General features: G+C 43.2%; 1 protein-coding gene across 1 annotated transcript in view; it reads right to left on the bottom strand.

Moving 5' to 3' along the window:
* The window catches only part of Bach2 (BTB domain and CNC homolog 2), a 335,948-nt gene that overhangs the window by 75,499 nt on the left and 233,764 nt on the right, over nucleotides 1–26,685 (bottom strand). Inside the window, exon 4 of the mRNA XM_036179422.1 lies at nucleotides 5,114–5,368. Coding sequence (XP_036035315.1) covers nucleotides 5,114–5,356 — 243 coding nt within the window. The 5' untranslated portion in view covers nucleotides 5,357–5,368. The remainder of the gene's footprint in view (nucleotides 1–5,113; nucleotides 5,369–26,685) is intronic.

Genomic DNA, 26,685 nt, shown 5'->3' with positions numbered 1-26,685 from the left:
TGCCAAGTCTCACTAATGCAACTTGGAAAATTGCAACACAGCTTTTAATGAGGATTCTGAGTTAAGAGCCGTCTCACCAGAGAAGACGGTTCTCTCCTTTTATGGGAATAATAACACCTACTGTCTCTATAGCACCAGCCTTCCAAGAAGTCGAGCATATCATGTTTCATTAATCTGAATGGCAACCTGCCTGTCAAGCTCGGATCTAGCTTTGCTACTCTGTGCACACTCCTCTTGAAACTGGGGTCATTAAATGAAATGATTTTCTCAGGACTATAAACCCCGAAACAGTTAAGGACTCATGACCTGTCTGCACTTTGCACACTCTGTCTATGTTCTAGGTTGTTGCCTATCCACTGTCCTTGGGGGTCTTTTGCTACCACCTCCTATGAACATACAAGACATCTTCTTACAACTAGGGGTGCTGAAAACGACGAGCTGCAGACTGGCAGGGGTGCCTTTTTTCTGGAGTCTTACGGTTGGTTCTTTCCTTTCCAGCAGCTCATCTCCCATTTCCACGGTCTTTCCCTGCTTCCCAATCCAAGCATCTCCTCAATTCCTGGCCAGCAACACCACTTTTCTCTCCCTCCAGCACCAACGCAGAAAATTTCAAGGACCAGAGAGACCTATAACATGGGGTTACACCTCACAGATCACCCAGGTCCACCCTACCACTCAGATAAGTCAAATCAGTCCGTTGGTCAGTAGATCCTATCTCCTGTGCACTCAAGGACATCTGTTCCGTTTCCACGAGAATCAATCAAGTTTTCCTTTCCTTCTGGAAATTTTCCATAAGCTTAAGTATTGGAATTGGTTAGCTCTACTGTAGTAACCAATCAAATATCAAGTTCTTTCTTCCTTTCCTTTTGTCCTCTCCCTCCCTCTTCTTTGAAACTCACTATTGCCAAGGCTGGGCTCAAATGCTTCAGTTTTACAAGGGCCCACAAGTCAGCTTCAACATGCCTAACTTAAAACACTAGATTTTGTTTGTTTGTTTAGTTGTTTTTTTTTTTTAAGACATGGTTTCTCTGTGTAGTGCTCGTGGTCCTGGAGCTCACTCTGTACATCAGGCTGGCCTTGAGATCTGCCTGCCTCTGCCTTCCGACTGCTGGGTTAAAGTTGTACTCCACCACCGCCTGGCTTAGAACACCAGATTTTAATGGCTGAACACGTAAGTCTGTTTCTTTAGTCATGTCAGAATGTGATGTGGTGAAACAGAGAGGCTCCCTTTTGCAGGGGGCGACTGTTAATGCAGGACTCACATCTGGTCAAGGTGCTTTGGGTAGGTGATGAGAGAATGCATAGCTTTAAATGGGACACCCAAACCAACTCCTCAAGGCCCAAGAGACACAGAGCAAGAGGGAATGTAAGTGCCAGAGGATGAGGACACACGCCAGAAGATGTTGCCATCCAGATACAATGTGGCCAACGGACATCTGCACAAGGTCGGACCCTCCAATATTTCACGGAGACTAGAGGAGGTTTTCTGAGGCCCCACCCCGTCCTGAGAAGCTAAGGGCTATTAATGGTTGTGACTGGCGTAGAGTGGGTAAGTATCAATTTCCTATAGGTGTAGCCACTGGGGGATTTATTCTGATCAGAGGGCAAGGCAGAGGCAATGAGGGTGACCGTAATTAGAACACATTGCATATGCATACAAAATTGTAAAAACCGAATTGATTTGAGCCAGATGGCGGTTCTTCAACTCTGACTCAGGGATCTGGGCTTCAGCTTTACGAAGTTCTTGGGCACCAGCTAAACTGATGGGGAAAGTCAAGAAGGACTCAGGGCACCCTTAACAGTCTCAGACTGGAAGTGACAAAGCAGTCCATCTTCATGCCACTGGTTACACTTAGTGACGTGGCCTACTTGACTACCAGTGTAGCCTTTCTTTGTGGGTCCAGGGAAGGAAGGAAAAGCAGGTGTGGTAAACACCAGTACTGTTTGCTGTGGTGTGCAAGCATGCTGGAGTCTTTTCCTACTTAACAGAAAAACTATTTCCCTCCAGCTACTGGCCCAGGTCTCTGCTTGCTTAAATCTGAGCAGCCTTACAGTCAGCCAAAACCGGGCCTTCTGTTCTGGGGAACACAGGTGGGTCGGTTTTTTGCTCCTACTGCATCGTCCCACCAAGTGCTCAATGAGGTCCCAAACACCTTCTGCACTGCTGAGTGGCCTTTACTACTCTGATTTTCAAGTTCCTAATGCCAGGCTAGACTTTGCCCATGAATACACACACACACACACACACACACACACACACACACACACACACACACACACGACTGACTCCCAGGCCTGCTCAACCCTCTGCATCCACAAACTTACTCCCCAGTCTTGACTGATCTCAGTTAATGGTAACATGGTTCTTCCATTATCTTTGGAGTTACCCGGTTCTCATTTCCTCCTCTCCACTCTTATATCCAGCTTGTAAGGACATCCCCAAAGCTCTGTCTTCAGAACAGCCCCGGATATGGCACTGACATCCCTCTGTGCCATTATCAGGGTCCTCACGTTACGTCTTAGCATATGCCAAGACACCCCGTGAGGGGGTGGAAACTACAGAAGGCAGGACCTAGTTGGAGGAAGGATGTCACGGGGTGGCTTCCTGGAGGATGTATATGGCTTGGTTCTTTGTCTACTCTCTCTGCTTCCCGGCCATTAGGAGGCAACCAACTCTACTCCACCATGCCTTTCTGCCACGGTGCTCTGTGCTACCTCAGGCCTAGAAACTACACAACCAAGTGATGATGGACTGCTATGGTGAACCAAAAGAATTCTTCTGCCTTTAAGTTGTTTTTCTCAGGCACTTTTTTCCAGTGACAGAAAGCTGAGTAACACACGGGTGACACAGGGACTATAAGGATAAAAGTCACTGTGTAGGGCCAGAAGCAACAAGACCAATACTATAGCCAATTTACTCTTAACTCATCCAACCATACAGGTCAAGCCTACTTTCACCGGATGTCTTTGGCTGCAGTCAAGGTCTTTTTACTCTGAATAGATGTGAGTAATGTCATGGAACAAAGCGTTTGTATCAAGGGTTTGATTGGAGAAGAAACTTCAGGTTTTGTAACATTTATTTATAACTTGGCTTTCTTTACCTTTTACTGGACAGGTATAATAATTTAAGGGCTTCAGAATTTTAGAGATTCTTAAAAGTAAGAACCTGGCTCAGAGAGATTAAATAGACCAGGATTCAAGTTATTCTTGGGAACAGGCTGGGGCTTAGGAAAGCCTTAGGAAAGGCTAACACAGTCATTGAGGAAAGACTCATTACATAAAGTAAGATTTTCATTTGTGTATATATTTCAATATCTTATTTTTGGAAATGAGTAATACAGTCACACATGAAATGGCTCTCAAATGGAAAACACTAATAAATAAACAATGAGCATCACTTCCTGAGACTACTTTGAATTACTTGAAGTTCTGTCAACAGTTCCAGAGAATTCCAGAGTTGGAATACATAAGGAAGGTGTTCCTATTCCCATCTGGAGAAGGAAGACTTGCATCTGACAGATGGCCTGCTACAGGATGGGCTGGATTTTACATTTATGATCTCAGTTAATCCTAGTGACAACTCACTGATTGCTACTCCTCCGTTTAGTTCAGCTGGGAAATGCCCACCCTGCTCAGGACCACACCACAGCTGCCATTGCTTTGTCTTCTCTTGTTACCTGCTACCTAACAGTCCACTCTTTGACTTAACCCTGGTTACTTCATCTTTGAATGGTTTATTCTTTTCCTTCTCACACGACTACAAGAAATGAGAATGGAGCTGTCTATGATGATTATGAAAGGATGTCTCTGTGAAGCTGTTTCAAACTTATACAGTTTATCAGCTGGCCATTCTGCCCTGTGCAGGCAGTCACAAACATTATCTAGCAAGGGACTAGAATCTGGTGTCTCTTCAACCCCACACATCTTGCTTTCAGTGCTGCGGACTGAACATGCTAGGCAAATGCTCCACCACTGAGCTGCATCTCCATCCTCTTCTGTCTGTTTCTTTCATGTTTGATTAGGATGAGTTCTGGTGGTGCAGATGCTCATCCCACCACTCCCTACTGTTTTACATATAACTATGGACTCATGAACGTCTTTGTTGTGTTTCTGAAGGCATCTAGGTTTGTGATCCTGGAACTTAGTGGTAGCTGGAATCTTTAATTCCTTATGTTTTGGGTCTTCGATGTCTCGTGAGACTGCTGTGAAGAAGCTGCCAAGTGGAGGAAGGGATCCTGCACCTCGTTCACGAGGAGGTGCATGGGAGCTGTGCCTCTTCAGGTTGTGCAAATGGCTGCTCATGGCTCTGGAGTTGCACACCATTCTGGTGCTACACAGAGAATACTCTGTTCCCACGCGCAAAGCCCAAGGGTGCTCAGCCTTATCCCCAGTCTTCTGAAAAGATGGGGACTCAGAATGACTGAGGGATCAAACCACTTGAAGAGTGAGCACTTTCATGTGAAGCCATTGGGAAGCCTATCTTCTGGGTACCCCTGTCTCTCAAACCACTGTCACCTCTGCACAGAGTAAGCCCAGTTATTCATGTCCCCAAATGACAGTTCCAAAATGACTGAATTCACCGAAGCAGTTAGGAAACCTGAGTAGGGGATATTTTCAATACTGATGAGAAAAGCAAATTTACACTTCTTAGAATCTCACTGCATTGATGGTGAGAAGTGCAGGTTGCTTTGTTTTTTCCCTAAGCAAGGAAGGTCCTGTGAATTCTTTCACTGTTTTATTCTCAGGGGAAATCTAATGATCCATTGAAAGAGAGAAGAAATAGCAGTGATTCAAATCCTACCCAGAGGACTGCATCAGACTGAGGATGAACTATTCAAAACCCGAAGTTTAAGTGAACTAGAAACCAGGAGGGCCCAGGCCCCAGGTGAGGCTCGCTTCTTCCCTTAAAGAGCATGCTCACTTTGTATTTGTACTTCTGAGGCTTCAAGGGTGTCAAACAGAAACTGATGATGCTACAAGCCCACGTGCGGGAGATGTGGACATCAATGTGGCCTAGAGCACGTGTGACTTCTACCTCCTTCTTTGCCATTAAAAAAAAAATAAGTCAATAAACCTCCTGCAACAACCCCACAAACACACCAAGTAACTGTACCTCTTCAGGCAAGCTGACCACCAAGTCATCTTTTGTCTGTCCAACCAGTGCTTGCCAGAAGTATTCACTGCATGCAGCCAGCACCGCCCGGTGGGCTCGGAACTCCTTCCTCTCCACAATCAGAGTCACATCACAGAGAATGTCCTTTTTCCGTTGGTCATTGAGGCCGAGGAGGATGTTGGCACAGTGGACTGTGGACTCATACACATACATGGGGGAGTCAGGCTTCTCATCCACAGACATGCCGTTCAAACCCTGGAAGAAAGAAAGGCTGGGTCAGTATCCCACAAGTGATAGAGAAGGTAAGGAGGACCATCAGAGCTCCTAGGTCCCCCAGCCAGGAGACTGGCAGAGGGAAGCAGGGTTGCTAAGCAGCACCATCATTCTGGATTGGCACAACAAAGTCAGAAACATCTGGAAGCCCCAACCTACTGCTTCCCTTCCACTCACTGCCTCTCTTTACCCTTCATCTTTTAGTGGAACACCTCAACACTGGGTAGTTTTGATTTCATTAGGAGGCTAAAATGGAACTTGTGTGTAGAAACAGTCTAATTACTAACTGAGATTTGTGCTAAAAGGGAACAAATCATTTTTGAAGTATTTGAAATGCTGTTTTGATGAAGAACAAGTAAGTTCCTAAGTTGAAATTTGGCAAAGATGCTAAGTAGACTAACTATTAAATCCTGAGATAATGATTCAACAAACACACTAGGCTGTATGTGCACTAAAGTGTAGTTATGTCTGTTATTCCATCTGCCCTCTACTCTGCATGGCAGAGTGTGAGCAATACAACATGGCAGTCATTCCTTTCTGGGATATGGAATGATGCTGTCATTATCTCAAGAGGACCCAGTGAACATCTTTAAGGAAACATTATTGCAATAGGAACCATGAGAAAAGATACATCCAAATTAAGATTCACAAAGACTCCTTTGCTTTGAAAAGTACCCAGGGAGTAATTTTACAATGCACTGTCCACAAAGGTTGACTCAAAGGTTAGGTTTTCAGAAGTGCTTACTACCAGCATAAATCCCAGTGGCAAGTCCTTTGTTCCTCTGTCTTTATTTTCGCGGTTGAAAACAGCTTTAGTATATGGTGCTGCAATATTTGGAGTATATGCAATTGCCATTTGCCATTTGTCTGCAACTGGGAAGCCATCAGTACAATCAAGATGAACACACCATCATCACTCAAAGTCTGCTGTAGCCCTTACCCCTCGCAGTAGCCCTGCAACCCCTGCACAGCTTTCTGACATCTGTTTACCTCTTCTAGAGTTATAGTTAAATGGAATACTGTTTATTCTGCCTGAATTAGCTTACTCAGAATAATTATTTTGTCATCTCCAATTGCTGCTGGATATATCAAAGGTTTGTTCCTCTTTACATTCTGTTGGTGAGAATGTAAACTAGTGAAGCCATTATGGAAACCAGCCTGGAGGTGTGTCAAAAAAGCTAAAACTAGACTACTCATATGATACAGATGTACAACTCTTAAGTATACACCTAAAGGAGTTGAAATGGGCAAGCTGCAGAGGTACTTGCACATCTGCCTTTACTGGAGCACTACTGAAATCGCCTGGGAATGGAGAGAAACAGCCTGGATGCCAATACACAGACCAATGAATACAGAAAACGTGGGGCACATACACAATAGAGTTTTATTCTGCTTTAAAGAAGAATGTCATGTTATTAGCAGGAAAATGTGTGGAACTGGAAAGTGAAATTAGCCAGAATTGGAAAGACAAAAGTTGCAAGTTTTCTTTTATGTGCAAAATCTAGATTTAAATATGAAATTAGAAAGGGTCTATATTAAAAGAGAACAGGAGAAAATAACAGGGAAAGATAAAATTTTCTTTCATATGCAGAACCCAGAGTTACACACACACACACACACACACACACACAAACACACACACACACACACCCAGCAAGCGGTGGGGGAAGGAGGGACAGGTAAGGGTAGTGGGATCAAACATGAGCAAAGCATATGATCTATATCTATGAAAATACCACCACGGTAGGGAGGGAGGTTTAAGTGAGGAGAGTGATGGGAGGGTAGGGCAGAGGAGGCAGGAATAACTAACACTAAGGATCTTTGAAAAGGTCATATGGAAATCTACTGTTTTATAAGCTTCCTAAATATATAGATGTATAAACACGTTTAACTGGAGGTATCCCACATGGGAGACTGTGCTCCTCCCAGAAGCCATAAGATGCCAAATACAAATCCCCGTAGTGTCCCAGACACCCCTAAAACAATATAGGATATTACTATTGGTCTTGATGTTCACCAGAACTTGATGGTAAAACCTTATTGTTGAAGATACCATATACATTTGTCACAAGACATGACAAAATCACGTTGGTACTGACCAGGAAGTTTTCTCCCAGTTGGCTGGCTTTCATAGTACTCAAAGGTGCTGTGTAGGCCGCTGGGAGAAAATGTCATCAACCATCTGTGAACTCTGCAAATTACAATAATAACTGGTATGACAAGATACTCCCATGGGTGCAATGGTGGCCCTAATATTATGGGAGTAACCAACCACTTTGCGATTGAACTTAAGGCTTTTTGTTCAGGAGGAGACATCCCTGGTACTGTAAAATCTGGCCATGAACCTATGGTTAGAGAACTCCTAGGCCCCGCGGTGAACCTACTACTATTATCCTGCAAAATGGACTGTCTTCTACCTTCTTATTTCTCTACCCATAGATTAGTGAAGCTCTCAAACCTCATCAGAGAAGTTTCTTTGTGCAGTGAGTTGTGGCTTACTGCAGAAACTCACGGCTGGTCAAAGTACAGAGACTAAAGGTCATGGACTGCTCAGAACAAATGAGAGAACTATGTTCAACCCCTCTCCAAGGTTCTGGGATGATGATGGAAGAGGGACCGAAAGATTCTAAGAGACAGAAGTTGGGGAGAATCGGAGCAAAACAGTGTTTTAGCAGGACTTGGTAGGACTGATACACTCATGAACTTAATGCAGCACTGGCTGTCTGCACGGTGTCGAGTCAGTCAACATTCTAGCATAGAGGGAGAAAGAAAGGGTTCATGAGCCCTGACCCAGAAATGAGGAGCTATGGGCAGCTGATCCCTTCTTGGGTAGGGTGAGTCAGTTTTCTTTAAGTGTGTGGCCTCCGGTAAGTCCACTGGAAGTTCCTGTAGATGACCACACAGTATGAGTAAATGGGCAGCACAAATTGAATTTTATGGGAGAGAGAGAGAGAGAGAGAGAGAGAGAGAGAGAGAGAGAGAGAGAGAGAGAGAGAAGACACATGGTTTGGGGAGGTAGGGAGGTAGAAATGGATCTGGGAGGAGTTAGGGACAAGAGTGGGAGTGAATATGATAAAGATACATTGTATGAAATGTTCAAATAATAAAAATATTAAAAACTAAATACCATAGGCAAAAATCTATTATTTTGCATGCCAACTAAAAATTACTAAAAAAGAAAAGTTGGTTATGTTATTGCTGAATTGTATTTACTGTGTGGATCTAGTCTAAGTTTTAAGCCATTCACACCCACTGCTGGATATCTGGACTGTTTCTAGTTTGGGGCTACTATAACGAAGGCTGCTGGGAACATCATTGCTTAAGATGTCATATGGACAGGCACTTGAATTTCTCCTGGGAAGGATCCATGAGGGTGGATGGATCAATGGGCATGTACAAGTTCACGTTTTTAAGAAAGTGCCATTGTTTTCTCACACGACTGTGCCATCTTACCTTTGCCCAGGAGTATACAAGCACTGGTTCTTGACATCCTTGGCAACAGTTGGCATAGCCAATCTCTGTAACTCTGGGCATCCTTGTAGCTGTACTGTGATGCCACCCTGTGCTTCTGACTGGCCTCCTGTAATGGCTGAAGATGCTGAGCACTTACTTTCAAGTGCTTATTTCTCACTGCCTGTTCAGATACTTTGCCTGTTTCAATTTTTAAATTTAATTCTTGAGGCAGGGTCTTTAGCCCAGGCTAGCTTTCAACTCTTGATCCTTCTACCTCTGCCGCATGAGTGCTGGGAATATACATGACACCATGTTAGACACCTCCCATTTCAAACCAGGTTGTCTATTTCTTCCTGTGGACTTTGGAGAGTTCTTACTGCTCTCAACGGCCCTTTATGTGACAGGTTAATATTTCCCTCCACTTGTCCACTGCTTGTCTCCTTCTCGTAGTATTTATTCTTAAGGTTTTCACTTGATAAAACCAATTATGTAACTTTCAAGAAATACATTGTGCTTCTGATGTCAAATCTAAAATAAATTTTTAGTGTTGTGTGAGTATTAATATATTTTCATAGGTTTATGTCTAAGCATTCAAATGTCATTTTAAAGTATCAGCTGTTGCTAATATACACGTGCTTTTTTCTTTTCAGTGCTGGAGATCAAACTCTGGGCTTCTTGCTAGAATTCTAGGCAAATTTTCCACCACTAAGCTACATGGAAGAAACGATTTTGTATCCTGAAACCTCGCCTAAATTGCTTATTACTTCTCACAGGCCTTTCCTGAAGCTTCTATGACATTTCTGTCAATGCTGTCTGTAAATAAGAACGTTAACTCCTTTCTAATCAGGATGCCTTATGTATTTTTCTTCCTGACCATGTGACCAGTGGCTCTAGTGTAACACTGAACAGAAGTGAACAGAATCACAACCCTTGCCTTGCTGATGTTAAGGGGGAAACATCTCCTATTTCACAAGGATGCAGGATGTTGGTAACAGGTATTTCACAGATGCTCCTGCTGTGGCGATGAGGTTTCTTTCCACTCTACATCTTTTCACTTGCATTGCTTCAATTAAGAATCTGCCCTCAGAATCCCAGCCCTGGGGAGGCTGAGGCAATGCCACAAATTTGAGGCTAGCCTATCTAGTCCACAGAGTAAGGACCTTCAGAGAGAAAGAGAGAAAGGAGGGGAGAGACTGGAGGAGAGAGGGGGGAGAGTGGAGGAGAGGGGAGAGAGTGGAGGAGAGGGGAGAGAGTGGTCCAGCACCTTGTTTTGTTCCTCTTTTCCCCTATTTAAGATTTTCTCTTCATCACATCTTTCCCTGTGGAACAATCTGACCGTAATGAGCGTAATGAGCACTGGTGTCGTCTCCTTCCAGTGTTTTGGGTTTGTGGGCGTGGAGCCTTCATATCTGAAGACACTTCAGCCATCATCTTCCTATGCTTCTGCCAAATATTGTTGCTGTTTCCTCCCCTACCCTTCTTAAGATGGCCCAAGACTTGCCAGGTAGACACTGTCTATCAGTTCAGAAATGTCCTGCTCATTTAAAAGTGTTTCATTCATTTTCTCTATTTCTTACATTCCAGCCTGGACGGTCTCCACTTCAGTAGTTTCTTCTGCCATGGCTATTCTGCCATTACTCCTTATCAAAGGTAACATAATTTTTATCTCATTACTGTGACCTTAGATATTGATAAGTAAAGCTAACATGGGTCTTTTAAAAATATCTTCCACGTCTCTCCTTAAGATTTTTAATCTTTCTTCTGACTTAACATGAACAAACCCACAATCACTATTACACGGTGTTTGGTATTTGTACTGGTTCTGGTTCAGATCCTTCTGCACAATCCTCATTTCTTCACATTATTGAACATACTTGACCACATACCAGACACTGTCTGTGAAAGTTTGGACTCAATTTTGTTGACAATGGATATTTTGTGTTATGGCATATAATTCTGAGCTTTGTTGCAAGATGCAGGTAAGGTTCTTGGGAGCAGTTGGAGCCTTTCAGGTTTTGCATTTGGGATTGTGTGAAAAACGACATTTAGTCTGGGGCTCCTTCTTCCCCACGATGCATTCATGACACACGTGAGCACTGTGCTCTGTGTCTGCTTAAATCCTGGCCTTCCAGTCTGGCTCTGAAGAACAGGCAGTAGCCCTAGACTTCCTGAACTCTAAGTTCCTCCTGATTGCTCTGAGCAAGCCTTTTCCCATGTTTGACATGTTTCTGCATCCCCAGCACTGAGATTACAAGTGTGTGCCACCTTGCTTGGCTTTTTGGGTAGTTGTTAAGTCTCTTCCTTATTCCAGCTTTTGCTCCTTCTGCTTTGACCTGCCGAGTGCTTGGATTACACAGATGCAACACCATGCCTGATTTCACATAGAGCTGGGAACCAAATGATGCTTTGTGCATGCTAGACAAGCACTTTCCCAACTGCACCACATCTTCAGCCCATCACAGAGCTTTGTAACATACATTCATCAGATCAAACTAAGGTCCTATCGCTTGCATGGTAAGCACACTGTCCACTGAGCTGTTTGCCCAAGTGTCTAGTGTATTGAAAAGCATTATTGTGTACTTTATTTTTTAATAGTTGTTCAGGGTGTTGCTCAATTTTGGCTAGAATAAAAAATCCTGGATTTATTTTTAAAAATTGTTCTACACATGTGATAATGGTGTGTGTGTGTGTGTGTGTGTGTGTGTGTGTGTGTGTGTGTGTGCATGTGCCACAGCGTACATGTGGAGATCAGAGGCTAACTTACAGGTATCAGTCCTTTCCCTCTACCATATGAGCTCGGAGATCGAACCTGGTGCTTGCCTTTACCACCTTCCCCCCTCCAGCCAGCTCAGTGGCACTCTGGATTTATTGGTTATAATTTCTCTAGTACTTTACAAGCAATAATGTATCGCATTGCTAACAATATAGTATAAACTACACTCTTCTACAAATGGGGCTTTTACAAAAAGTCTTTGTGAGGAAAGCGTATTAGTTCTTTGGTATTCAAATTTAAAAAATGAAGTATTTGTAAAGTTGATTATTCATAATCCATTAAAAATGAAATCAGAAGAATAACATTATAACTGACACACTTCAGTTAAAACAATCCTAAGTCATGGAATAAAATCAAAGTCTCTGTTGTCTGTTTAACACTAGGAAATTGCTGGTAAATTCTTTACTCTCTAGTAAAGAACACAAATGTTTTCTACTGCCTTCCTTTTAAAAAGATTTATTTTATTTTTAATTATGTATATGTGTGTATGTCTGCGTGTGGTATCCTGGCTAGTTTTGTGTCAACTTGACATAAGCTGGAGTCATCTGAAAGGAGAGAGCCTCAGTTGAGAGAATGCCTCCATAAGAACCAGCTGTAGGGCATTTTCTTAATAGTGATCAACCCAGCCCGCTGTGGGTGGGCCATCCCTGGGCTGGTGATCCTGTTCTATAAGAAAGCAGGCTGAAGAAGCCATGAGGAGCAAGCCAGTAATCAGCACCTCATGGTCTCTGTATCAGCTCCTGACTCCAGGGACTTGTCCTGTTTGAGTTCTTATCCTGGCTCCCTATGATGATGGACTACAATGTGGAAGTGTAAGCCTTTCCTCACAACTTGCTTTTTGGTCACGGCGTTTCATCATAGCAATAGAAACCCTAACTGAGACATGTGGTTATGTGAGTTTAAGTGCAAGAACCCGCAGAGGCGAGGGGAGGGCACTGGGAGCTAGAGTGACAGGCAGTTACGAACCACTGATGTGGGTGCTGGGAACCAAACTCAGGTCCTCTGTAAGGGCAGCAAGTGTTCTTAAGCCCCTCAGCCACCTCTCCAGCTTCTCTACTGTCTCCTAATTAGCTTCATTTCCTTGGAATGTGTCTAGGATTTTCTTATCTACCACATCAAGTTTCAACCCTGCTTTCTTTTCTCCGTTCTCAAATTACTACCTTTAGTAGCAATAGTCCTATTACATCCATTTTTTTTTTCTGTTAGTCCACACGAAGTACTGAGTTTAAAAATTAGAACAGGTTATATGTAGCAGGCAACACTTAAAACCTGGCTGAGCAACTAATGTTCGAGGCAACAGGTGGCACACTAAATTCACCAGAAGGGGACTTATAAAGGTGCTTCACTCACGGGTAGTCGATGTCACTGTGACTGTATGGAGTCAGGAGCTTGCTATGCAGAATGCAGAGCCATAAACTGCGTGAAGTATGAACTGGAAGAAGATGCAGAGAACCATGAAAGTGAGGTGCAATGGAAAGAGCAGTGGCCTCTGCTTCAGCCACGGCACTGGACAAACTGCTTCTCTTTGTCTGCACCTGATTCCAGCTTTAAAAAACTGGAACCATGGACCACAAGTTCAGCTGTGATCTCGAGGATCTAAAATCTTATGGCAGTTCAGGAGGCTATCGGGGAAATAGACCTAAGTCAGTGGTTCTTAACCTGTGGGGTTGTGACCCCTTTGATAAACATCTATCTCCAAAACTATTTTCATTACACTTCATAACAGTAGCAAAATTATAGCTATAAAGTAGCACCAAAAATAATTTTATGGTTGGGGATCACTACAACATGAGGAGCTGTGTGAAAGTATCCTAGCATTGGGAAGGTTGAGGACCACTGACCTAAGTGATGGTAGAGTGGGATATTACCTTTTAGTTGAGAAAAACTATCTTTCTTTGGCCCTTTGAAGACGATTTATGAACATAATTTTATTGTAGAAGTTGCATCAAATAAACACCTGTCTCAGAAGAGCTGGTTATAGACAATGCACAAAGGTTTCTGGAGGGATGGGGGAAGAAGCAGGGTTCGTCTCCTGCTCTGCAGATCCCAAATCAGGAAGATCGGCCAGGATGCACCATGATATTCCTAGGAAGGGCGACAATTTCTTTTTCTTTTTTTCTTTTTTTGTTTTTGTTTTGTTTTTTGAGACAAGATTTCTCTGTGTAGCTTTGTGCCTTTCCTGGAACTCACTTGGTAGACCAGGCTGGCCTCGAACTCACAGAGATCCACCCGCCTCTGACTCCTGAGTGCTGGGATTAAAGGTGTGCGTCACCACCGCCCAGCCTGCAACAACTTTCTTGAAGTAAAGTTCTTTTAGGAGCTGGGAACTCAAGCGCAGAGGACACGTGGTGGTGCAGCATGGAGACACGATGCTGGTAATGGCTTCAGCCCTTAGCCTGCTCTGGGAATGTCACCTGAGCAAGCAAACATGAACCAAAGGACATATGTCACTGGGGATATCCAGCTGAGGATCCGCTGGGGCCTGAGTGGAGTCAGAGGAGGGTCTCGAGGACCCAACCCCTTTTCTTTCTTTCTTTTTTTTTTTGTCTTTTCTTTTCTAAGATTTATTTATTTATAATGTATACAGTGTTCTGTCTGCACATATCCCTGCAGGTCAGAAAAGGGCACCAGATCTCAGTACAGATGGTTGGGAGCTACCATGTGGTTGCTGGGAATTGAACTCAGGACCTTTGGAAGAGCAAGCAGTGCTCTTAACCTCTGAGCCATCTCTCCAGCCCCCCAACCCTTTCTTAAGAGGGTTGGCTTTTGAAAAGAAAGGGGGTATAGCCATATGTGGAGTCCCCGTTGACAAAGTAGGTTATAAAAGTGATGTTAACATGGATATCTACTCTTCCGGCTAAATCCTCAAGTAAGTTTTGAAGACGTTTAAACAATATAAATGATGTTCATCAAACACTATAAACTGAAAACTATTTGGGGGTGGTGACAGGGATCGAATTAAGGGTCTTCCACATTTTTGATGTCTGAATTAGGGTTTCTATTGCTATGATACAACAGCATGAGGAGGAGAAGGTTTATTTCACGTCTATTTCCACAGTCCAGCCTATCACTGAGGGAAGTCAGGGCAGGATCCTGGAGGGAGGAACTGCTTACTGCTTTGCTTCTCATGGCTTGCTCAGCCTACTTCCTTATACCATCCAGGACTACCCACACAGGGGTGTCTCTACCTTTGTGGGAGGGGCTCACCCATGTCAATCATCCATCAAGAAAATGCCTCATACGCTTGCTCACAGAGCAGTCTGACAGGGGCATTTTCTCAGCTGAGGTTTTTTTTTTTGTCCCTTCCAACGTGATGCTGGCCTGTGTCAAGTGGACATCAAAACTAGCAAACAATAGGCAAACACTGGAGTTCGTTGTCATGAAATGGTTGCTAGACTTCCATCTGGAGATTTTCTGGCCGTTGTTATGGGACTCTTGGATAATCCTTTCTGCTATAGTTGTTCCGTTGTCTTCCTTATTCTTTACCTCTCTGCTGACTCTTCTTCCCGCTCTCTCCAAGCATGATGGCACACACCGTGCAGCCCTCTCATCCCCATCATCACGTGTTTTCTGTGAACGCGGATCTGACTTTGGCTCGTCATCTATCACCGCGGCACTGTGCACCCTGCTTTCCGCTTCCCCTCATTCCTAATGTTAATTAAGCAACACTTGCCGCCTAATGCAGCAAATCAGCAGGGATCGCAGGATCTAAGAATGAAACTTCACAGTGTGGGGAGCAAGGATCCCAGAATAGCATGCAGGAGTCTGACAGCTAGTCTTTATTCTAAGCAGTAGACAATGTGTTAAAGTATGTAGACATTAGCTGAAGTCAGATTGTGAGAAAGCTTTCCAAAGGTTCTGATTTGGGTTTTGGCTGGATCTCCTTCTTTTCGCATGCCAAAAACCCCAGCTGCACATGTGCATAACACACCTCCCCCCCCCAATCATTTCCTCATATGGTTCAGCAAGAAAAGCTAATTACTACTATATTATCATAGCATGTTCATCCCCTCAGAAGAAGCTACAGAGACCACAACTCCTATCAGTCAAAAATACAATATTAATGAATGCAGACTCTTTTCTTAATTTATCCACTCTTCATTCATTACTGGATCTTACGCAGATAGTAAAGTGTCTAACAGTTTTAGTGTTAAAAGTATTATAATTCACCAATCTAAAAAATCCACAGTGGGAAGTCTGAAAAGCTGCAATTCACAAAAAAGTAGAACGTTAAATTTTACAGACAACCTGTCATGTCTAGAATGCTTGAGATGAAAAAAAAAAAAGGAATATGCCTTGTGGGTGTAGGAGAGGGGTAAATTACAAACTGCTTCTCCTGGCGCCCCCCCACCCTGTTTCTCCCAGAAACAGCGCATTAAGTAAATACTTCTGTAAATCAAACACAAAGTTATTTAGTAATTGCTGAGTGAATTTCTGCTTTTATCAGGCATTAAAAAAGCTATTTACTGTAAATCCATAAGCGTTAGTTTTTAGAGGAGAAAGTTACCAAATCTATAGAGACTCCTGAGCGCACTTGAAATGGCTTCAGTATTGCTTTTGGGGTGGAAACACTTTCTAAACACATCAAACTTCCTACTGAAAGTGGAAAGCGTTCAACATCAGTGTTTCCTAATGGAAAGGTGAGTGCTTGTCACTTAATGTCACAGTGAAAGGGAGGGCCTGCTGCGGAGCAGCTAAGATGTTCCCTCTGCTTTATTTCCTCAAATACCCCATCTGCAGTCTTCTGGTCAGCGCCAAGGGGACTGAGGTTAAGCCTGTCCTAGGCCTGAAGATCTTACAATTGCATCATCGAGTCCCTAGTAGTTCTGAATGGTTCCCCTGATTCAGTATAAATGTCCATTTCCCTTGACCTTCCAGGAGGAAGTTCGATTTACCTTTGTGGCAATAGTTTGTAGTGCACAGTTGTTTGAGCAGGGAGCAATTACAAGAGGCTCTGCATCTCTGGTGATTGTTTCATTTGCTCTCTTACACAGATCAAAGTACAAAACATTCTAAAATCCAAAGTATCCAATAAGAACGTAGTGACACATCTAACTTTTCCTATTTAAATACAATCTGAGTGAGGAGTCGGGGCCTGCCCCAGAAGCTGACCTGGAAAATATATTACTGTGGTGGAGGCAGACTGTATGGATCCATCTAAAGGGAGTTCAGAATTAAAGATAACATGTAAGCATCAGCTTGGAAAGATGTAGAAAAGTTTGACAACGTTGAGTTGGTGATGCTGGAAAGCAACAGGAATTCTTATTTGTTGATGGTTGGTTTAATAGCTCTTGAAAACAACTTGCATTGTCTAGTGAAGCTGGAGGCATACATGGATATGATCCACAATTCCATTCCAAGGTTACACTGTGGAGATACTCCTGAGTTCCTAAATGGAACATTCTATAAGAGCATTCACAGCAGCATTATTTATAATAACCTTCTAGTAGAGACAATGTAATGTCTGTCAGTAGCACTGAGGTATACAGTATTTATAATACATTTCTATCGTGGAATAACACAGCAAATTGGAGCCACGTGTGGCATGCAGCTTAATGTCATAAACCTAATGTTGAATGTTAGCCTATAGAAGAAATAGAAAAATCCTAATATGCATCCCAACTCCATTATTGGGTTAAAAATGGACAAATCTTCAACACCTAGTAATATATAGAATTACGGAATAAACTATTTATATTCCCAACAAATTCACATATTGAAGCTCTCCCACCCTCCCTCCCAGCATGATGATAATCTTGGAGGCAGGGCTTTGGGAGGTGTTTAGATCATGTTATGATGGTGGATACTTCACGAACAGGGTTAGCTCCATTACTAGGGACCCCTCTCTCATTCGCTTTCTACCACATAAGGACACAATCAGATGATGGCTATTTAAACAGCAGGAGTCCCTACAAGAACCTAACCTGCTGGTACCCTTGTTCCAAGTTTCCAACCTGAAGCACTGGGAAATAAATGCTTGTCATTTGAGCTATCCAACATGGAACTTACGTTTGTTTTTGCATCTACAATCAATTTTACAAAAACAAAGTCTCCCAGAAATTAGAAGGGTCCAGGACCCCCAGGACCCCCAGGCTCTGTTCCACCATAAACTATTTTCAGAGATCCTATGCTTTTCTTTCTCACAAAAGCCAAACCTGTTTGTGTACCTCTGCTTTCTTATTTGTAACTCGAAGAAAGAGGTGAACTTAGAGTGTTCCTAGTTCTGTTCTCTGTGTTCCTTATAAAAGTACAAGAGCTTGGGGGTGTGTGTGTCTTGAAACAGAAGCATTTCTAACCACAGTTCCTGAAAGGAAGTTAGATATGTTGGAAACAATGTAACTCATTGGATGAAAGAAGAAAAAAGAAAAGAAAAGAAAAGAAAAAACAACGCAGTATGTAACTCCAGGGAGATGAAGAAAGAGCGAGCTTCTCCCTGACTTCATGAACCTCCCTATCTGCAAACAAAGTCAGTCCAAGGCAAAGGTGAATCCGAAGCCAATTTCACACCTAGTAGAACACAGTGCCCGGTGGGGCAGAGAAACCTGCTTTCTTCCCACCGCAAACAGAGCTTCCTGGGAGGCAGGACTTGACTCTGTGGCAGCATCTAAGAGGATGTTGGTCCTCTCTGCCCCATCTCAGGTGGGACTACACTGTTGAGGAGGCCAGGGAGAAGGCCACAGCTTGCACTGAACAGTAAGATGGGGCATAAGCTATTACTGTCAAATGAACGTGGGCACTGAAGTTGCCATGTGAAGGGTCTCTATGCCAGGCAGTCCAACATGAGTACTCACTATCAGTGGTGGCTGGGTGATGGTGCAGGTGTGGGCAAGAGAGGGGTGTGGATCTGGGAAGGCACAGATCGGTCAAGTCATCTAGCATGGAACCCCTGGTTAGTTTTCTCTTTTCTTTTTCTTCTTTTTGTTGTTCTTGTGGCAATCCTCCCATCTAAGGGTGCAGGTGATCTGGTGTCCTGGGTCAGGCCACTATTTTCTACTACGGGCCCGTTTTCTTTTCCAAACTGTTACGTTCAGTTGGTCTCTGGTGTCACTCGGCTATGCTCTCCATTTATATTCATTTCTCACACATCCATTTCTGCTTCCCATTAGCGTCTGCCTCGTAGAGGACAGAGAAATGTCATCTCCTCTCTACATTTTTCTTTATCAGGGCATCTGTGTGAAATATGCTCTCTCAATGTCCCCCCTCTAGCCGGGAGAATGTTCCCCCAGAGCTTTGGCCTGTTAACGTGAGAAGAATCTGTGAATAGTGATTAGGAAGCTAGATGAGGGTGGTGGAGCCTGTTTACTTCATTAAGGTTCCTTCAGGGAAAATGTGAGGATGGGAAACTGAGAGATAAGGGTTAATGCTAAAAGAATAAAGGATCCATTTGACTCAGAGCAATCTTCAGTCTGCCTGGATTCTATCAGACGCCCTTCTCCATGGGGAAATCATTACAGAGAAATGACATGCAAAGTGCACCATAAGGCATCTGAGTCAAACCAGGGGAGGCTGACTCAACGGATCACTTTACATTTTAATAGAAGGCGCTGCCGCGGCTCTGAGCACTCAGTTCAACAGGGGCTCGCTTCTCCTCCCCAAAACGTCTCCATCGGGTGGGAGGGGAGTTCCCAGAATCTAGCAGAAATTATTCTGTCTCAAAAAAGAACCAAGTCAAAAAAACTCACAACAGAATCGAAGATTAAGAAAAGACAACAGATAGTCAAATGTAGAAAAAGGGGACTGCAAGCTTGCCCGATTCTAGCTTCATCATGACTGTCAGCACTAAGGCAGAACTGGAGGAACCGAACTCAGTTGTAAGTGGGCTTTAGATGTGTTGGGGAGCCAGACACAGAAGAAGAGGAGAGGAAATAGGGAGCAAGGAAGAGGACAGAGGTGAGAACAGAACACCAACATGCCACAATTAAAAATAATTTTGTTTTTATTGAGTCAGTTTCAAGTGATTTGCCATGATAATTAACATCAAAAGTTTAGCCACCATGCCACACAGGACCACCCCCAGACACACAGTAAGCAGAAAGGTCTGCCCGTAGGTAAAGAGTATCCAGAGCTAGGTGACTATTCACTCCTGTGATTTCTGCTGATGCTCTTCCAGGCTCCCTAGGGGACACACAGCTTACAGGGGGAAAGCAAACTGAGCCACAGTTTCAAAGGCTGCAGAAACACAGCCTTCACAGAGAATGTTCCCCTGTATTTATGTTCCGATGTAATTAATCAATATCATTAGTGTGTATGGTGTGTGTGTGTGTGTGTGTGTGTGTGTGTGTGTGTGTGTGTGTCTACGTGTGTCTACCTTCAAGAATCAGTTCTCTCCTTCCTTTGTGGGATCTGGGAATTTAACTCGGATCCTCAGGCCCGCATGGCAAGCACCTTTACCTGCCTAACCATCCTTCTGGCCCACGAAGAGGTTCTGAATAAGAGAGAACTTGCTTTTTTCATACATTGGATCTTGTGGACACGCTTTGTTCTGAAACACCATCTTCTCTGCAGGATTGCAGGAAGAATGGAGGGGGCTCAGACTGCACACGACTCACCTGGTAACTAAGGAATTAAAACACAGCATAGCAAATCTGGTGGCATCTAGTCCAAGCTCACTCAGGTAGTCTTCGGAGAAAGGTTGGTGGATTGCCATTGGAGTCTGTCTGCCTCACTCCCTTTTCTGTTCCGCTTAAACATGATTAAACTCCCAAGGTGAAGGCAGCAGCTAAATCTCACACCAGGCAGTACAAGGACTTGACCTATCTGCCTCCGAACAGGCCAAACAGAGGTGGGAGATTAGCACAGGTGAAAGTCCCCCCGCCCCCCGAGAGCACGTGGACAAGGCAGAGGTCAGCAAAGTGGGCTGGGGGTAAGCAGAGTGTGCATGAAGCTTTCCAGGTGTCTGCCCTACCCTTGGCCGCTTCTTAGAGTGCAGACTATTATTTCCAAGGGGATACAAATTCTTCACAACCCAGAACATGCTGATAACGTACAAACTACCGTGCCACGCCACTCACACATGTTTACCTTACAGAGTATCTTCTGGATAAAGCAAAAGGCATCAAAGAAAAGACCATTTTAAACAATATGTATTTATGTGTATGAGTGTTTGCCTGCATGAATTTATGTGCACCATATGCACGAAGGTACCTTTGGAGACAAGAGACCATCGGATCCCCCTGGAACTGGAGTTACAGTCAGCTGTGAGCCACCTGATCTGGGTACTGAGAGTCAAACCCAAGTCCCTCTCAGAGTGGACTTAACCAGGGAGCCATCTTTCCAGATGTTTTCTTATTCCTTACAAAAAGTCCAAATTTACACTGTTGTAGGGGCAGAAAATACCCTTTGCCTGAATGTTCAGACATGAGTACCTCAAAGCCATCTGGGTGTGCCAGCGGTTAGAGGTGGCTTAGCCTGAACCCACACAGTGCCCATTTCCCATTTCTCCTCCCTTCCTACATAGAGGGCACGATTTGATTCCTGCTTGTCGACTTCCTAGATGACAGCTGTTGGCGCATTAATTAGCCTCTGTAACTCCTGTTCTTTCCAACTATAGAATAAGACTACCTGGGATGAAACAAGAGTATTTAGGATGCTACTTTTGTAGCAAGTACCCCACAAATAAGAATTTCTTTTCTTTTCTTTTCTTTTCTTTCTTTCTTTCTTTCTTCCTTTCTTCCTTCCTTCCTTCCTTCCTTCCTTCCTTCCTTCCTTCCTTTCTTTTTTTGTGGTGCTGGGATCAGACGCAAGGTCCTTTGTACTAGGAACTGCCCCATCACTAGGCTATATCCTCAGCCCCAAACTACCATCCTGAGAAACAACTACTTGTACGTTGTATAAATCTGTAATTCTGTACACATTAGAGGATGCTCATATCAAAGTAAATGGGGATGGCTGAAGAATGGGGCTTGTTTTCATTTGCACACATTTTCTTTTTAACTTGGGTAAAAGGCCAATTTGCTTAATCTCCATTCAAGGCTGTAAGGCTGGGACAAAGGGTGGGCTCTCATGCTTCTTGGCAGCTTTGGCCATGACATCACTGTAGCCTGCTTTCCACAGTGTCCCCCAGGGACCATGAAGGTCACAGAAGGCAATGGATCTAAGAGAGCTCTGGAGAGAATGAAGCATTGGCTTACATCAGGAACCATCCTCATCGCTACTTTAAATCTATGCACAATTATATCAAGAAAGTCTTCTCTTATGGACACTTACTTCTGATATATTTCTCCCTGATGTTAAGAGAAGTGCCTGGCAGATGGGAAATGTGTACAGCTATATATCTAATAACATTTCCTACAACATCCACCCCTTCTTATTTGTTATGTGCACATGCCTTGAATATTCCTTTCTGGGACAGGCTTCCCCTGCTTTCTCTCTGCTGCACTTACACAAATCTGATCCTCCCTTCATTAGTAGAGATGTATGTGCTTTCTCTGGGGCCCGCCTGCCTGAATGTGAATGCTGATCATGCTGTCATCGCAGGAAGCCATGGGAACTCTGGGTAAGGCTAGCTCATCAGCATTCAGTTGCCATACAGAGTGAATGACTTCACACACAAGCACGCACAGCAGTGGGAAGAGTATCTGAGGTGGAGTGCAGTGTTTACCAAGCACAGCAGGTGCACGCGGTATAGGGAGACAATGGTTGTGGGCTCAGGCCAGAGCCAGACTGCTTGGATTTCAGGCCTGCCTGTCACTCTGCTGAAAAACCTCAGGCGGGCCATTTAGCTTTTCTTTGCTATAGTTTTCCCCACCCTTAAAAAAAGCATGTCAAAGAGTATCTATTTGATCGGAGTTTACTCATTTAATACCCAGTAAGTAGTCAATGAAGTTAGTTTTTTTCCTGCCTTGAAAAACAAACAAATAAAAAAGTTTTTCTACGGGCAAACTTTTTAAATTCACCTTTCAGTCCCAGATTGACAAAGGTTTGCATTTTTGTCACAGGTAGTACTTCCTGCCTACTTCAGGCTCTCGGGATAATTTCCTGTCTTCGAATTACAATAGTTCTCAAACTGTACATATGTATTTAGTGTAATAGTCTGGTTAGAAGCCTGTGTTTTACCCCCACGGCAGTGGATCCAAGAAACCCGCCCCCCCCCAACAAAACAAAACAAAACACCTGGGAGTTCCTACCCTGTGAATTCTTAGAGCTGGGAATCTGGTAGCTTGTTTACATTCTCCGAGTCTCCTCATAAATGAGATAAAGAGAGCACAAGAGTCTCCGGAGAGACTGCCTTGGGATCAAAAGTGACTTGCTCAGTCTTGGATCACCTTCAGGCCTTTGTTCACAAACTGTCTGCTCAGTGAGTTGTCCCCAGAATCCCTGCTTATCTATCTCCAGTCTCTGGCTTGCACACTCCAGACTCCTTCCCACTGGGACATCACAAAAACCAGGGAAGACTCAACTACTCACAAACCCTAAAGCATCTTTATTCACTGGTTGCACACAAGGTGGATCCGTGTAGAACACAGGTTAGCTGTTCTGTTCTGACAACAGCTTCCTTATTCCTGCTTCTGAAAGATGACTTCGACCCTACCTGTTTACAATACAGACTTCCACCTCAAAAGGCCAAGAGCTTTCCCCCAGCAGCACCAGCTCTCAGAAGATGAGTGTCTCCCAGGCCCTCAGCTGAGAGTTCTGATGGTGGTTTAGTGTGGTCGAGCTGAGTGGGAGCACTGCCTTGTAATGATGATACCCTGGGGTCACACATGGCTGTAGAGTACCTGCAGTTGACAGAAAATGATTTGAGGATGGCTTCTGATCTTCATTCCAAGATCAATAACCATGAAGACCATCTAGCAAGCATGTTCTTCATGCCATCGAGGACAGATTCCTCTTGAATAAATTGGGAATGTAAGGAAGGCATCAGAACCAAGTGCAACCACCATAAAAATAATCCAGCCACGATCTTCTTGGGAAAGTGGAGTTGCGTTTGTACAGCAATCCCAGAAACAACCCCCCACTCCCTTTGTTCTCCCTGCCAGGGTTTCTAATCTGCTCAGAAAAGGATTGACTAAAACACATCACATGCACTGTCAAGTTCCCTAACACAACGCTTCAACATTCCTCTGAATGTAAAAGATGCTCACATGCTTGAGAAAAAAAATTGCATGTTTCTAAAGCAGGTACTTTGAAAACCAGAAAGAAGCATGGCCTCTTCAAATCAAATCAAAGAGCACAGCAGAAGTTCACACAAAATGCCCAACAATGCATCTTTTCAACAGAAGTCAGGCTGAGTGAAAGGCATTCTTAGATTCGGAGCTTTTACTGGTTACCTAGGCTGCAAAAGCAACTCACTCCAGGAATTCTCAGTTAGAACGCCAGTCAAGGAAACGTTCATAATCCCTTCAGATTCCAAGTCTACGTGTCTGCAAGGAGGAAAACCATATAGTGTTTTGAACAACTGCAAAAGATTAAACTAGACTCTCTAAAAAGACGTGCTACATGACGGGCTATGGTCACCAAGGACGCAAGGAAACGGCTTTGAAGGCCACGGCGCTGTTACTTTTCCTCACACTGTAGTTATATGGAGACTGACGTTTCAATTAGAATGGGAACTGATATGCAGAAATTACCATTGTATTAGTCTGATATTCACAACCTATGTTTGATTACTTAAAATAGACATCTTCACCATTTGTACATGCTCACAGTTATTGCTTTAAGGAAACATGAAAAATGTAAGATTAAGACACCACTTTTAAAAACTCTCTCAGATGGATTGGACAAGACCCCATGGTCTTAACAGAATGACTATTACTTAGTTAATGAACCCAGCACACTGAACATTTTCCAGCCACCTGAAACTTCCAAGTAGTTGTATGAGTTTTGGCCAATTAATTATCAATTACAACATCATAAAACATTAACACAAAAATAGGAATAATGAAATTTAATTATACATTATTCTTCTGAGTTGCTGCAAATACTATACAAGACTGATTCTGATTAATAATTCATTCAGCAATAAAGTATCAAGAAGATAATTATGCACTGCCACAATTCTCACACTGATTTCTATAATTACAGATTACAACAGTGTTAGCAATTTAAAGGGTTAGAGCGCTGTGGTAATTTGCTATGTCATCCTCAGCTATATTAATATCTCTCTTTGAATACCAAAGATAATTGAAAATATAATAATGGACCAAATCAGATGGCTTGTCCATGTTCTCACCTAAAACATCTTCAGTCTGAGTGTGTTAGTGAAGTCAAGTCCTTGGTAATTAGCTCCTTTCCTTAGTTCGGCTGCCTCACTCATTCCATTCCGTTTACAGCTTATCAAATAGAGACAGTATGGACAGGTCCATGCCCAATATGCAAACATGCATGGACACTGTACTAGAGGCTCATGGATACAACCACATTCGGAATATAATATACATGGTGCAACTATGAACCTAAATACATGTGCATCATGTAATCAACTCCCCTGGAGTCATTCAAGTAAGCCAAGGCACATGTTCAATGGAAGTTGAAACTCTGACTATGGCAACACAGTTGTGCAAATGGCACATGAAGAGGTACAAAGTGTATCTAGTTATTGGCTCTGGGTGGTTTGTGTATCCTGACACACCAAACCACTTGTGCCTTTGAGTTCCATTACACACCGAGAATGAAGAGACTCATCTGTTCGTCCCTCTCTTCTTTCATTCACTGGGGGAAAACCTGGCTATAAATTGACAGCTTTCCTCACCATCAACGGAAGAGCATTTTCATGGGGATAAGTGCAAGAGAATTAAATGTACAGCCGCACACATACTCAAGTCACTCCCTGCTCGTTCTCCTTGATAATTTGAGCAGAGGTTTATAAAACATCATGGCTTTACTGCTGTGAACTCCTCAGTATCCAAATCCATGTTCAGATAAAAGGGAGAGGAAACCTCCCTTTGATGAAACTCCTAAGCACTATTTAAATAAAGAGCCCCTTGTAGACTGGGTCTCACCTGGATGGAACCAGGGGCTCTTCACCTTATGCCAAGGGTTTGGATTCAAGATTTCACTACAGTAGGCACAGCCCAGTGGTGGAAGGGATTTGCAGATGATCTGATTGAATCAGCCTCTTTAAGGCTTGTGCAAAGCTATATCCAAAGGCAATAAGCAATGTCCCCAAGATCACAGAGCCATTCAGTAACCAAAGAGGGGAGCGCATGTGTCCGGTTTCTAGGTTTCCACTATTTTAATTTTGGAGCATTTGCATATGCATAATGAACTACCTTACATATGGGATTCTACTCTTAATAATTCATTTGTGTTTCATGCATACTTTCTATACATAGACAAATGTCACTTTACCAATATGTTTGGCATAAGAAAAAAATACAGGAGGGAGAGAAGTGTGGGTGAGCACACAGAGACAGTTTGCCCTGAAGTTAAGCCTGGTGACTTCCCCTTTATTTCTACAAGGGAATTATAGATACCACCGAGGGTAGGTAGAGGTAGTCCTTTTCTAACAATATGACAGAACTGTAGTTATTCAGGTCTTTCTTAGTGATGATGAAAATTGTCACTCTCTCTGTCACGAACAAGATTATAAGGCAGAACTGTTTTTAATGGTGCCCAACCAGCTTTCTTCCTGTGATACCTAAGACCATACTGTATGATGCCATACTAAATATAAATTTCCTTTATCCTTTTAAAGCTGTCTTTCAAATCCTGCTGCCCAGCACTGCACTAAAAGAGGCCCTCCTACATGTTTATAAACAGCTACTGCCGGATTCATCAGGGTCTCTATCAGATGACAATGTTTCTGTTTCAAGCAGTGGACATACAAACCTGAGGAATGTGGGCAAAAATGTCAAGTGGACTTTGGTGTCATATTTGTAAGGCCCCGAATGGTTCTGTACTTTGATTTTTTTAAGGAAAATTATTTAAGATTTCAAGTTTACAAAAAATATTCAAATAATTTTATAGCTAACAACTACAAGTTGTTCCCTAATCTGAAAACATGAAATTATCAAACCCTAAAACATATTTAGTGCTGATATGATGCCACATGAAGAAAACTAGATAACATGAAACAAATCATGTATAAAATAAACATATTGGTAAAGTGACTTTTGTCTATGTATATAAAGTA

The sequence above is a fragment of the Onychomys torridus genome, chromosome 2 (assembly GCF_903995425.1).
Source record: "Onychomys torridus chromosome 2, mOncTor1.1, whole genome shotgun sequence".
NCBI classification, from domain to species: Eukaryota; Metazoa; Chordata; class Mammalia; order Rodentia; family Cricetidae; genus Onychomys; species Onychomys torridus.
This window is presented reverse-complemented; position numbering and strand designations above follow the sequence as displayed.